Source organism: Chelonoidis abingdonii, chromosome 10 (assembly GCF_003597395.2).
Source record: "Chelonoidis abingdonii isolate Lonesome George chromosome 10, CheloAbing_2.0, whole genome shotgun sequence".
Classification (NCBI taxonomy): Eukaryota; Metazoa; Chordata; order Testudines; family Testudinidae; genus Chelonoidis; species Chelonoidis abingdonii.
Window position 1 is genome coordinate 38,111,101 of NC_133778.1, and position 15,088 is coordinate 38,126,188.

General features: G+C 43.3%; 1 protein-coding gene across 1 annotated transcript in view; it reads left to right on the forward strand.

The window, feature by feature from the left end:
* Window positions 1-1,859: 1,859 nt before the first annotated feature.
* Window positions 1,860-15,088, forward strand: part of CHN1 (chimerin 1) — a 172,387-nt gene continuing 159,158 nt past the window's right edge. The window contains exons 1-2 of the mRNA XM_032784541.2: window positions 1,860-1,947; window positions 2,148-2,279. Of these exons, the coding sequence (XP_032640432.1) occupies window positions 2,261-2,279 (19 nt within the window). The 5' untranslated portion in view covers window positions 1,860-1,947; window positions 2,148-2,260. The remainder of the gene's footprint in view (window positions 1,948-2,147; window positions 2,280-15,088) is intronic.

The following is a 15,088-nucleotide window of genomic DNA, read 5'->3' on the forward strand; positions in this document are numbered from 1 at the left end:
TTCTTTGGGTATAAATTATTTGTATTTTTCCCTAATAATTACTCCAGTGCAAAGCTGCTCTTTCAGGATACTAATGTATGTGTATAGTAATATGCTGTTGATATATTATTGTGACTATATCTAGAAAGAATAAATGAAATGTAAAAGTAAGAGGTAAAATTTAATTATAGGCTAAATGTGTTGCTGCAGTTACTTTTACATGTTTCCTGTTCCCAGACTCCAGTTCTGTAAAATGTTATGCACAGGTGTATGATTCTGAAGTCTGTGTAACTCCTGCTAAAAGTAGTGAATGCTTCAGGTGTAACTCCCTGCAGGATCAGGTGTAACGCTGGAATATCAGAGTTGGAAGGGACCTCAGGAGGTCATCTAGTTCAACCCCCTACTCAAAGCAGGACCAATCCCCAGACAGATTTTTACCCCAGTTCCCTAAATGGCCCCCTTAAGGATTGAACGCACAACCCTAGGTTTAGTTGGCTAATGCTCAAACCACTGAGCTGTCCCTCTGGATCAAATGCTTCTGTAGTTCACAAGGACTCTCATACTTACGAGAACATCAATCTAAAATGGCCAGAGCAACATCTTCTCTGCAAACTCCCATAGTCCTACACCCTGTATTCTCTTACCAGTCTCTCTAGCTGGACCCTAGGTCCAGGGGCAGCTCTAGACATTTTGCCGTCCAAAGCATGGCAGCCAGGCTGCCTTCGGCAGCTTGCCTGCAGAGGGTCCGCTGGTCCTGCGGCTTCGGCGGACCTCCCGCAGGCACCTGCCGAAGGCAGCTTGCCTGCCGCCCTCGCTGCGCCAGCAGAGTGCCCCCAGCGGCTTGCCGCCCCAAGCACGCGCTTGGCGTGCTGGAGCCTGGTGCCGCCCCTGCCTAGGTCACTTATTTACACTTGATGACTTTTGTGCCAATACGTTATGAGAGGGAAACTCACTATCATTCCACAAGCCAGTTTTTTCTCCTTATTTCTTAAAATAAAACCAAGTTAAAATGCAATATGGCTATTATCTAATTGTTTTCCTTCCTCACAGATTTTGTTGTGAAAATTTTGTGGAGCGAAAGAGGCTGAGGTAAATTGCATTATATTAGGGCTGCCCCTGAGAGCTAGGAATATCCCAGGTTTTGAGACCTGATCTAGTGTGTCTTTCAATATTACCCAAACAGGTGTTTTCTCCCAGTGTTTCTAGAAACCTGCAGCCTCTGTCTGCTTGAGCCAGTAAAACTGAAACAGGCTGGCTGAGTATATGTGCACCTTAAGAATCATTCTGAACCAGACCTGGGACTTGTTGCCACCCTGCCCTTCCGAGGCCCCTAGCCTGAGTCTTCCTTTTCACCCGCAGCTGCTCACACCCTGTGCACACATGCGTAACACCGTAACCATCCTCTGCTGCTCCCTGCTGGTGCCTCAGTTGTCCCCTGTTTTCACACTGGCAGTTTAGTCGCCCTAGCTGTACTCTGCTCTGTTTGACACTGCAAAGTTGAGAGAGAAAAGGTGGGTGAGGTGTAACCCCTTTTATTGTACCAACTTCCATTGGCGAGAGAGACAAGCTTTGGGGCTACTGGGAGCTAAGCGATGCATAGCCGGGGGAGGCGAGAGATGTATTCCCTGCCTGCAGCTGCTGCACGCTCAGAGCCAAAGGGCAGAGTTTGGGAGAGGGGAGATTTTCCAGGTTTGTTTCCTGTCCCCCAAATCAATCAGTGCCTGCCTCTCTCCCTCCCCAGCCACAGCTGGGTCGGTGCTGTACGCACCCTTCCCTGAGCTCAGGCTAGCAGGGCCTGCTTGGAGGCTGGGGATGGGGTGGCACATGAATTCCCCGTTGCTATGGGAACTCACGCAGTCATCTGCAGACTGGCCTGGGAGGCAGGAGAAGGAGAAGCGGGTCATGTGGTGAAGCAAGATGGCTCCCGGAGCCTGAAGGCTGCAGTGTGAGCGGGTGGGAGGGCGAAGAGTGAGTACGGGCTGGCACTGTCTATCACAGCCATGCTGCTGCACTCATCACTGAGGCGACAGCTGCTGCTCGCTGCCCCGTTCTCTGCGCTGCGCAGCCCCCCTTGGGTTGTAACTCCCCCCGGCTCCTGTGCGCATCGCAGCCGCAAGTGGCTTTCCTTGCTGGGCTTCTGACAACCCTGTGTCTAACTTCTATTGCAGGGTTTTCTGCCTGCCCCTCTGCGCCCAGCTGATGGGAGAGCTGCTGGGCCAATGCCCATTTCGCGCTGTCTGACCAGCCTTGACGTGATCCCGCGACTTGCCGCATCTTTACAATGGCCCTAACCTTGTTTGGTAAGTAAAACCCGGCTTTACACGTAGGACTCCGGCTGGTTCATCCTGCTCCCAGGGGAAGACCTAGTGGGTGGGGGTATGTCTGTGGCTATACAATAATTCTGGGCTGTCTGACGTTCCTTGTACAGGGATGATGGCTAGCAAGATAAGGCTAGTCTCTCCCATTGTTTCCCAAGGCAGAGCCTATGGGCGTGTGCTCCTTCTGTGAATTTCAGGTTTGTAAAGTAATAGCTAGCTACAGTTATTGGGCACTGCACTGTTAGGCTATAGATATTCTCAGGCGTGAGCCCCCTAGTTACACATCACCTGATTATTACGATAAAGTTGATGGTTTTGCAAAAGAAAAATACCCGCCCCTCGGTTAGTTCTTTATAGCCCAAAAGCTATTACTACTGTTGCTGTGCAGTGCACAAGATTAGCGTTTACTGAGATAGCTCAATGCCATGGACATTGCAGTCCAAGTATATTTGAATAGTAATATAAATAAAAGTTATACTGCTTTAAAAAGTGCTCTAATGGCAAGAGGAATTGTACAGCAAAATGATAAATTAGCTAATGAGACAACCTCTGTTCTTCTGGGAATATCTCTGTATAGTGCTTAATTGCCCATAACAATTAGATGTGTTTCTATAATTATATTTAATAATACAAATTCAAGAAAGAACACAGTATCTAAAGGTTATGAATGTTGGCTTTGAGTCTGTTAGTAACATTAAACAATGTGTTGGAAAACAAAATGTAAAGACTACAATTTTAACAGTTGAACGTGTGGTTTCTCTTAAATAAGGTTATTAACCTTTATTGTGCATATTATTTATTTTGCAATTAAAAAAAGTATTGGGTGGCACAAAGTCCATTTACCTAATTATGCTAAAGCTAGCAATACAAAGGAAGCAAAAATTAACATGATTAATATTAACATAATATTAATTGGAACCAATTTCATTGCTCTCATAAACGACTCATGGATGCCTCTTAATTCAGAAGTGCTTTCCAGTAAGTATTTTTACATAATTACCATTTATCTCAAGTGTGTTTCTAATGTTTCTTTGCTCCTTGTGTAAATAATTTTTTGATTTATTTTATGACTCTGAGGTTAGTGCAGTCTTATAAGTATCAGACATGATTCTTCACTCTTTCTGATCATAATTGTTGTAGTATATTGTACCCCCTGAAGACCAAATGCAGCATGTGTACTGAACAGTTCTCTTCAGGTGAAGTTTAGCTGGTATTGTATTTAGCTACAGTGGTGTCATTTAAATTTATATTTCCTATTTCAGTCTTTTGGTTTACAATCTTGGGCATCCTAAAACAGTTGAAAATGGAACAAATAGTAGGCCCTGATCTTGCCGCTGAGGCCTTGTGGTGGACCCCTGTGCCTATGCAGAGTCCCACTGACTTCAGGGGGCCTCAATGTGGGCGCAGGGGTGTTGGTGCCAGTTGCATGTTTGGGGCTGAAGTCCGCTCCTTTTGCCAATGCAGGATATAGGGACCAAATAGCAATTTGATGTTTATGTGCTAATATTATTGTATATATTAAATATCAGGGTAATTTACCTAGTAGAGAAAGAGATGGCAGGTGTAGGAGGTTAACAGTACTAGACACATGTCACAGTTATTCATAAACATTAATAAAATCAAACAACTTTTACACTGTGTAGAAAATAGAGCTACATTATGAACCTTTTACTTACGTTGATGAGAAGTTACATAGGTAGTTCCATCATAGTCATAATCTGACTGTATAATTAATTACAAATAACCAAAACAAACACTGAAGTTAACAATAACAAAAAAGCACTTCTTAGTCATCTACAGGTTGATTTTTTCTATCTCTTCTTGTTTTATTTCATATATGTATTTTATATACTAGATGTGATGCTGCTGTTCTTTTTTTTAAAACAACAATGTGAATTACAAAATAAGTAGACATCATGAGTATTTTGGACGGACCAGTGCCATTTAGACTAACAAGAGTGAAGAAATGTAATGTGAGGACTTCTACTCTGTCCTCAGTTCACTCTGTTGTGTCTAGTTCTTAATAATATCTTGCACCTGTTGAAGACTCCTGCAGCTGGTGTATCTTGTCATATCTCCATTGACTTCACTCCTTTAAAAAGCACAAAATGGGGAATAAAAAAATCACAATAAAGTTACCAATCAGCCCAATAGATGGTAATAAATACAAATGATTCCTTTGAGAAATTGAAAACAAGTAAAGTTCTTCTTCATTGCTGGCAATTGTTAATGCAGGGATGTGAGTGAAAATGTAGATAAATGCACAAAATATGTGCAGTGTGGCTGCAATATAGTTGTTGTGAGACACAGAACTTTTGAATTTGTTCATGTGAATGTGAAACATAACTTTTATTTCTAAAAATTAATACTTGCCACTCCAGGCTTGTATTAAAATCCCAAGGTTACAGATCTCCCTGGCCTTGGGTTGGTAAATGCAGCCACCACCCAAGCACAGAACCCCTTTGAGAGCCCAGGAAGGCACACTTGGGAATTCCTTCCTGTGGGGTACCCTCAAGTCTTATCACCCCTCCTCCGGGGAAGAGCTGAGAAAGCTGGGGCAGAGGGGGAAGGAGGAAATCAGCTGTTGCTACCAGCTAATTAAATAACATGTGCACAAACCTCTGAAGACACAAAAATCTAATTCTGTTCTTTAAAAAGGTAAATTTTATTAATAAAAAAAAAGAAAGAAAATACATCTGAGAACTCAGGCTACTGCTAGATTTTAAAAGAGGAACTGCAAGGATTAAGCACCCAGAATACCTTTCTTGAGGTCAAGCTTAAAGGTTACAAGCAAAACAAAAGCACCTGGGGTTAGCACAGAGGAATCCACAAGTCATAAAGAAATAAAAGGGATAAACCTAATCGCATCTTCCTACATATTTCCTGATCTTCTTACATATCTGAGGTTTTACACGAGTAGTTTCTAGGTATGATACTGATGATTTTTTCATACCTGGCCCATCTTCTTACAGCATAGCTCTGCCCTGTCCACCTCTCGCCGGGAGAACAACAACAGACAGACAAACAAAAGGGGAGTTGTTTTTCAATTTTAAAAAGTTCTAGCCTTCCCACTGGCTCCTTTGCCCAGGTTCCCACTCACTTCCTTTTACCTATGCATAGCAGTGAGACTTATTAACCCTTTACAGGTAGAGCAATTAGACAACAGCTACTAAGAGGGATTTTATAGTTACTGGCTGGCTGGGCTTCCATAAAATGGAGCTACCCTCCCTCCCCCGCCCTTCATTTATCTCAAGTGTGTTGAAGGTTAAGAAAGATATGTAGCTTCTAGAGGTAGGGGTAGATAGGAATGGTGACCAAGCTTTGTCCCCATTCTCACTTGCCAAGTGAGGTGGTGCCCTGACATGTACCTTCCTCCCTCCATGCCTTTGTCACCACATTGTAATGTGATGTAATTACTATAATGTGCTTGATGGGAGCTGCACCTGAAGACCACTTGGAAAGTTCAGCTGGAGCAGAACATGTCTGCCTGCATGTTAAGCAGTGTTAACCCTCTGCTCCATGATCTGCTTGGCTTCCTCTTTGTTTCCCATTGCAGTTTATTGTGTTGCTTTTGGCCTTTAAAACCTTAATTATTTGGATGCTGGTTACCCTCTCTCCTTATGCCCATACAATGGCAGTCATGATCATCTGAGGTGCTCAAGTCACAGCTGCCTAGTTTGAATGCTGCAAGGGCCTGTCCATTTCCCCAGGCCTTCTTGGAGAAGGTGGGAGATTTGATAAACTGTGGAGTGTATTAAGTGGAAGGGATACAGGATGGCTTTTCCAGATGCGGAAGGGCTGCCAGCAGAGAGGCTGCGCTCAGGTCAAAGAGAACGTATAGGTTGTTGACTACTGGAAGAGAGCAGTTACTATGCTATGGCCACAGCGAAAGAGGATTGAAAGTCTGTAACAATGTTTGTTGGGTGAAAAATAGAGATCTGCCTGAATTATTTATTGAAAATAATAGATCTGATTAATTCATTACTTTTATGTGTTAATTAGCTCCCAGCAGTTGGTGAGTTTTAGGAATTTGTTAGCTGTTTGTTTTACTGTTCAATAAACAGGAGCGGCGCCAGGGTTTTTGGCGCCCTAAGCGGGGGTCCTTCCGCGCTCCCGGTCGGCGGCAATTCGGCGGCGGGGAGGGGCCTTCCGCACTCCCGGTCTTCGGGGCACTTCAGCGGCGGGTCCCGGAGCGGAGTGAGTGAAGGACCCGTCACAGAATTGCCACCGAAGACCCGGAGCGCGGAAGGACCCCCCGCCCCCGAATGCTGCCAAAGACCAGGAGCGCAGAAGGACTCGTCACCGAATTGCCGCGCCCTCAAATCCTGGCGCCCTAGGCGACCGCCGGCCCTGTCAACAAACAGCACAAACTTTCATGAACTGATTAGTATATGTATTTGCTATTCATGATCTGCTGTTTACTGCATGTGACTAGTCACCCAGTGCCCATAGTATGGTTTCAGTTCTCTGATTGGATGACCTAAGCTTCATTTAAAGGAAGCAATGATTGTACTTTGAAAACAATATACTTTTATATTCTGTCTATTTCAATGATCGCAAATTTCCCTTGATTTTTTTTATGAATTTGTTTACTTTTCATAATGGCTCATCAGTTCTCTTGTGCAAATAAAAGAAAATGATTCTAATTGGCCTTGAGAGCTCTTCTAGCATGAAGATATTTGCAAATATGATTCATACTTGTACTCGTGTTTTTACTATTTGTGACTGGATCAGCTTACCCCGCACTAGTCAAAACAGGGTTAAGCCCATGTTATTGACAGCAGAAGTCCCACCTCCCTGGCAGGAATGGGCATGCTCCAGATGCTTTAGCAGTATAAAGGGAGGAAGCACAGCTCATTCTGAGCTGGATGCCGCAGGGGAAGGACCTGTCTGGGAAGCTCTGCGATGGGCCAGCCACAGCCTCTGAAGGCGCCAGGAATCGGAGCTTTCCTGGGCCCGCATGAACTCCAGTGATTGGAGGAACCACAGGAGACAACTGGCCCAGATGACCACGGAGAATCCAAAGTCTCATGGGAGACCCCAACGCAGACTGTGGTAGGAAGTGACCCAGGGAGGGTGACGGAGTGATACCTCCCACCCGGGAAACCTCAGCATGTTTCGGTAGGATCCTCCTGCTGAGTCAGTGGCAAGTTACTACACACTGTTAGGGCCCTGGGTCAGGGCCCAATGGAGCAGGGAGAGCCCAGGGCCCCCTACCAGACCCCCCACACTGTAGACTCTGGCTGTTAGGCCACGCTGTCCTGCACCTAAGGGCGATGCTATAGACTCTGCCTGTTAGGTCACGCTGTCCTGCACCTAAGGGCGATGCTATAGACTCTGCCTGTTAGGCCACGCTGTCCTGCACCTAAGGGCGATGCTATAGACTCTGTCCGTCAGGCCATGCTACCCTGCACCTAAGGGTGACGCTATAGACTCTGGCTGCTAGGTCATGCTGCCCTACACCTAACGGCTGCTCCATAGACTCTGGCCGCTAGGCCATGCTGCCCTGACCCTAGAGGCATAATCGTCACACTGGTCATGAACAATGTGGTGGATAAAATCTCTTGAATGATTAAGAAATAAAAGGGATCAAGTGATGCACCTTTTATCTTGTGAAATGCTCACATTCTGTGGTCATGAGCATCACAAGCGTGCCTACCAATAAATGATGTGAGAGATCAAGCTGTGGTTAAAGTGCCCAGAAAGGTTATTTAAAATGAGGCTGGACAAGGATAAATTATAGAGAATTGGGAAAGATATCAGATGAAATGGAATTAATGATGCCAGTGTAAGGAGAAAGAGTGAGGCAGGAACAAAATCAAATGTAATATTTGTCCTTTGACTAGGGTGTCCAAAGACCATTGAAATCCAAATATTATACTACTTGCCAACTCTGGCCCAATAGACTGAATTTTACAGCTATGCCGTTAAACATTGTGTAGTATAGCCACTGTTTGTCAGCTTTCCTGCAGACAAAAAAATTCTACCCCCAGTGAGCAGTGCTGTTCACACTGGCACGTGTTGTGGCAAAACTTTTGTCTTTCAAGGGTGGGGGCTTAACACCTCTGAAAGACAAAAGATTTGTTGTTCAGTTGCCCATGTGGATATAGTCTAAATAGTATGTCTTCCCCATGAAAGATCACTGGAAGAAAAGATGAAGAAGGGCTTCATGCAGGGATGCATGAAGGAGGAAAGCAGAGTATGTTGCAATTCAAAGTTGATCTCTTTTGTAATAATACTTGTCCAAGAATCTCAAAGCACTTTGCAAAAGTGGGTAAATACCATTGTCCTCATTGCACTAAGGCCTTGTCTATACTAGAAGTTGCACCAGTGTAGATAGATTTTAAAGCAATCTAATTAAACTGGCACAAATCTATAAAGTAGATGCACTTAAACCCTATTTAACCCTTTCTTAAAATAGCTTAGGTTTCTGACACAAGTGAAACTGATTTAAACAATGTTTGAATGGTTAAAGGCCATCTGCATGATGGTTTTCACTGGTTTCACTAAATCGATTTATAACCTATTGAATTACATCAGGCCAATGTTTCTAGGATAGACAAGGCTGATATTTAATTTTTTTAAACAGCTAATAATGAAAATGCTTCCTAAAACACAAATAAAGAGTGTTATGAAAGGAAATCTTGGGAGTATTCTTCTCTGCTGCCTCAGTAGCTGGGTCTTGGGATGGAAAATGAGTCCCAATACTGAGAATCAGAAGGTTCTTTTCTCTCAGATGCTGTGCTATCATTCTCTAATTTATAGAATCTAATGAAGCAAATAAGGACAGTAACCTTGAAGGGGTTTTGCTGCCAGTGCAATCTCTGAAAAAAATCAAAAGGGAAACACCTGCTTAGGAACTTGGAAAATAAAACAGATCTCTTAACTGATATATTGGTATCAATTGATCATAAATTTGGAGCACTGAACACTTTATAAATGAGGGTTTAAAAAATTTGGTCATAGCTTCTCAATTTAGCATTCTTAAAATTTTGATTTAATACAGTGGCTAAAGATAACTCAGACTTCACTTTAAATACTGGAAAAGAATCTTTAAAGGGGTAGTCACAGTTCAGGATTACCTGATGAAGATTGATGAGATTGGGTCAATAATGTGTACAGGTAGCTAGTAAAAAGAGGTTTTAGAATTGAATTCAGTGATGGAGGTCACTGTAGAGAGACTTAGTAACATTATTTGTTGAGTCCAGTTTGTGTGTGCTCAGTGCTGCAGGGGACCATTGTTAGTCCTACCAGATAGCATGTGAAATGCCTGAAGGTGTACTGGAGGGTGGAGCAAGAAGTGATGAATCCAAATCCAGTAATCACTTTCCCCTTCCATTACTGTTACTACAGTCAATTTTTCCCCGGCTGTCTGGCTTGTGGTTCTTGCCGACACGCTCAGGGCTCAGCTGATTGCCGTATTTGGTGTTAGAAATAAATTTTCCCCTGGTCAGATTGGCTGAGACGTTGGGGATTTTTAGCCTTCTTCTGCAGCATAGGGTGTATGTCATTTGCTGATTTAAACTAGAGTGGATTGAAGTTGTTAATCATGATATGAGGACTTTAGTAACTAAACCAAAAGTTATGGGTCTAAAACAGGAGTGGGTGGGTTTAGTTTCTGTGGTCCACAATGTACAGGAGGTCAGACTAGATGATCATGATGGTCCCTTCTGGCCTGGAAGCAGGCTGTGCTGCACATGCATGTATGGCTAACTTAGCTGTGTGAGGTGGAATTTTCAAAAACACTCAAGAGCTAGTCTACACTGGCAACACTAAAGCACTGCCGTGGCAGCGCTTTAACGTGGCTTGTGTAGTTGCAGAAGAGCACTGGGAGAAAGCTCTCCCAGTGCTCTAAAAAAACCACCTCCACAAGGGGCATGGCTCCCAGCGCTGGGGCACTGTTCACACTGGCACTTTAAAGTGCTGAAACATGCTGCGCTCAGGGCGGTGTTTTTTTTCACACCCCCGAGCGAGAACATAGTAGCATTGTAAATTGCCAGTGTAGACAAGCCCTCAGTGCTGGCCTAAGTGAATACTACTTTCATCACAACACAAATGGCTTTAACTCTGACTTAAAATAAATACTGTCTTCAGTAATAAGCTCAAATATAAACCCAGCACAACCCTTTTTGAAGAGTATATATTGACATATACAAGTATAATTTATGACACTTATTAGCCCCAAAATAAGTTCATAGACACAATTTTTTCCAAAAAGGCCTCGTTACAGTTTTCCTTGCTCTCGGTGTCAGGTTAGTCTTAGCTGCACCACCTTGTGGCCATAGACCATATTAACTGCTCCGCAGAGTAGCTGAGTTAGCTGCTGCAAGCCAACTGCTAGCCAGGAATGCAGTTGTGCAGCTACTGGAAGAGCAGAAGGAATTCCCATATTAGTGAGAAACTGGTCTGGTGTCTACTCAAAAATGAAGGGATCCACAGCTGTGGATTTCTCAGGTTTTAAGAGCTAGTTGCAGGAAGGGTTTATACATACCTTGTGATTTTTAGAAAAAACAACTAACAAAGTTTAATCCTCTTGAGAGTTTGCTTGTTTCAAGGCTATCTTTGCAAGGAAGAGAGCTGTAAATTCACTGAAAAAATAAACTAAAGATGAGGTTAGCTTTGGTGTGTTAAAACATTCAAAATTAAAAACCCCTGGGGGCTTGTGGCTGTAGATCCTCCAGGCCTCACCCACCCTGGCAGTTACAAGATGACTGATAAAAGAGAGTGATATGGCAGCTTGTATTTTATGTTCAGCCAAGTTAACAATAATTCATCTCAGTGTCATCCCCAAGAGCTCAATTGCTATATATGGCAGTATAGTGGGGCAGCGTTGCAGATTCCAGTCCTGGGTGGGGGGTTTCCACATCATAGTGGAAAGAACAGTAGAGAGTCAGTCAGTCAGGGAGGTCTGCATAGTGTCTGAGAGCTCTGGAGCTGAGGTGACAGCTTGGACTGGTTAGGATTTAGTTAGGATTTTATTTCACTACAAGCAAACACTGATATGACATGAGATGACATGGTCTGATCTTTCATGTAAGCAAATCCACATTCTGGGGATTAGGGGCAAGGAATTGGAACACTGCACCCTCTGGCCTCAGCCCATAGCAACTCTGTTTCCCTGTAGCAGATTGCCCTTGTAGCAGCAGCCTCGGCCTTGATCCCACAAGCAGTTCTGGGTACCAGCATGATGCCTATCACCAAGAATGAGGTTCTGTAAAGATTCATGGGTCTGTTTGTGTAGAGCACTTTGTGAGATGAGCACCTTCGTTTGGTGATTAACACAAATGATGAAAATGCCTCAGTGTCCGGCAGCATTGAATGTCACCGTGCAGGATGCCTTTTCACCTCTGCCTCAAATTAGCTCAAGCTGGAGGACATTGTGCAGGGAACCAATAAAATGTAAGATGATGTATAAATTAAATCACTGATGCTAAAGGGGTGGCAGCTGTGTCTTTTTTCTTTCAATCTTTTGTTTGCTTTTGTCCTTTCCCTTTATTTTCCTGTCCATTTTCTTCTCTTCTCTTCCCCTTATCAATTCTCTTGTATTGCCTTGCAAGCCAAAGAAGCCCATGGCTTCTTTCTTACTGACAGTCTTTTCCTTACCTTGCTCCCTCTCTCCTTCGTGCTTCCTTCCTTGTCAGAGTGACTCTGCTAGGTGACCTTCCCCAGCAAAATGTTTTTAAAAAACGGGGCCTTTTATCAGGAAGTGGCTTCCCCAGAGTAACTTATTAATGGGAATTTCCAATTTCAAAAGTGAAGGCAAATAACTTCTCCTGCTAAATACCCTGGTTGCCTGTATTGGATTCCCACTTCTTACTATTGGTACATCAGGCAGCGGGGGTCAATTAAACATACATAGCTCATTCAGCATTTGGACACAGGAATACCCCATCACCCAAATGAATCACTAGTTTGAAAATATAGTGGAAGAACCTTCTGCCCCATGCTGGAGCAATGGAAGAGGGTTACCAGGATAATTCCTATGGCCCAGGAAGCATGGAGAGATCCAGAATAGGGAGTAATAATAAGTATAGGATTCTTACTGCAGCATAATCTAAGGTTTAAGTCTCTGATTCTCACCTGGCAGGGTATAAGCAGATCTTGTCGATGTCAGACTATTATCTGATGAGAGTGCAGCCAAGAGTCTTTGTAAAAAGTCAACAGGCATTATTTACTAGGCCCAAAATTTGATATTCCAGATTTTTCTTCTATGTTTATAGAATCCGTATACCTAACTCACTATTTAATGATTTAGTGCAAAAATCAATCTTTCTTCTTGAGAGGAAAACAATTAAAGTTTGCAGCTCATACTCAACTCTACAGCCGGGGCGACTCTAGGCACTAGCACACCAAGCCGATCGCTGCAAGGGCGGCAAGCAGATTGCCTTTGGCGGCATGCCTGCAGAGGGTCCACTAGTCCCGCAGCGTCGGCAGACCTCCCGCAAGCAAGCTGCTGAAGGCAGCCTGTCTGCCGTGCTTGGGGTGTCAAAATACCTAGAGCCGCCCCTGTCCACAGTAATGAACAAGTGTCTAGGCAATGGAGGAAGTGTAACCTGAGCAAGGAATCTCATTTAACTGATTTCATGTTCAGGTTACCAGGGATTAGTTACATCTTTTTAAGATTATGACAATAACCCTTTGAGTGTCCTTTTTAATAGCACCACTCATCTATCTTGAAGTAAAATTGTACATTTTTTTTCTAATTAGAAGCAACATTTATATTTTGAAAGAATCTGATTTTAGGGGGACTAAAATGTTGCAATAAGTGTTATTTAAATAAATTAATAAAAATACAGAGGAAAAATACAGTTCAATTTCAGCCCAAATGATACGTAAAGGAATTATGTTAGTTGTTTACTTAATGAAGAAGACCCTTGCTGGTGCGACAACTATTAGAGAGAGGTAACTATCCAAATGAAAATTACTACTGAAAAAAATAAGGAAATGAAAAATACTAATGAGCTATAAGTTTCTAATATGGAGAGTCAGAGATTCTTTGCGATTGCTTTAGTAGATTTCATACTAGAACCCTCAGAAGTACTACCAGGAGTCCTTAATAGCGTGAGGGGGGGAAAGGCTTTGTTTTAAATGCTGGTATTTTTGTTGGCACCAGGTAAAATAAACCTTCTTGTCTGTTAGCTTTTATAGGCACAGAATTCCAAAGGGTCTATATTCCAGAGGGTCTGTACTTCCCTTTCTGGTAACCCCAGCATATGAATTTACTTGTAACATTGCTTTAATATGATTGCCAGTGGGATATTGAAAGCATTTCAGTCTGTACACTTATATCCTAAGTATAACTAAGAAAGTTGCCAACACAGTGGTCCAGTCCTAACCAATCTGTAAAGCAGAATTGTTAAGGGTTATGAGTCTCCAGTGTGGCTGTGGCAAGCTAACCAATGATGCGTCAGAGCACCTCTATTTGTAATATTTACTAATTCACAGGTTATAAAAAGCCCCCAAATCAAATTTGGAAACTACATGAAACAGAAAAAGTCAGAGACTAACTTACCACTATTTCCCCATATATAGAATTTTATATAAAGTAGGATGAAAACACTGGAGAAAACGCTTTGCAGAACCCTCAATTCTGCACTCAGATATTTGAAAAAGCTGACCATAATAACAGCTAGCTCATAGAGCTTTTCGTCACAGATCTCATTATACCCGTTTTACAGATGGGGAAGCTGGGTCACAGAGAGGAAAAATGACTTGTTTAACATTGCCCAGAAAGCTGGGGCAGAGCTGGGAATAGAATCCAGGTCTCCTGAGTCCTACTCTAGTGCCCTAGGCACTGGTCTCTCTCTCTCTCTCTCTCTCTCTCTCTCTCGGAACCATAAGATTCCATAGAGAAGCCTAAAGAGCATTTTTCTAAGGGTTTTTTGACCTTTTTGGTGTCAGACTTGGTCTGTTGATACTTTAATTGTTAGATGTAAAGTACACTATGCTTCTATTGTCTTGTTCCTCCCTTCCCCCATGAGTGTGCAGCAGCAACTGCAGAGGGGGCTGACAGGAGATAATACTGTTCGGAGCTGTATTAACTTTGGACCCTGTTTCTGCATAGCAATCTGGTGGCTCTGCAGGGGACACTGATGCAAAGCATGGCTACCTCTTTTCCCTGACCTTCGTCCACGTCATTGTTGGAGGAATATTTTGTATGTGTTTCTGAAGCACAGCTCATGCTGCTGACGGCAGTTGTGATGGAGTTATTTATAAGGATCAAAGACGGAGTTTAAAAGGCAGAATGAATTTTTTTGTATGGAGAGGTGATATTTCTAATGAATTATTAGACTGCCTAGGACTGGGAGTCAGGAGAACAGCCCTAGCCTGCTGACTGACCTTTGCCAAGTCATTTCCCCTTTCTGTATTTCAGTTTCCTGTAAAACGAAGCTAATGAGTCTGACCTCCTTTTAAAGTGCTTTGAGATCTATTGATGAAAAGTGTCGTGTTGGAGCTGGGGGTGTTCGTCTTTTCTCTTTAGATTGAAGCTTTTCAGGGCAAGGACTGCATCTCACTGGGTTTGTACGGTGCCTAGCACAGTGGGTCGCAGCCTCATGTAGTGTGTGCAGGTGTTACTGGAATGTAATAATGATCATATAGAATTTTCTGTTCAAAACTCTACCACAATTCTAGTGCCATGCTGTAATAAAGCCTCCTGTCCCAAACCTGGACTTTAGCGTCCAAAATCTGGGGCTTTATTGAAACTCCCCCAAGCTCACTACCAGCTTGGATATTCTCGCTGCCACCAGGTCAGGAATTATAGGGCCTGACCCCCCTTTCCTCTCTCTGGT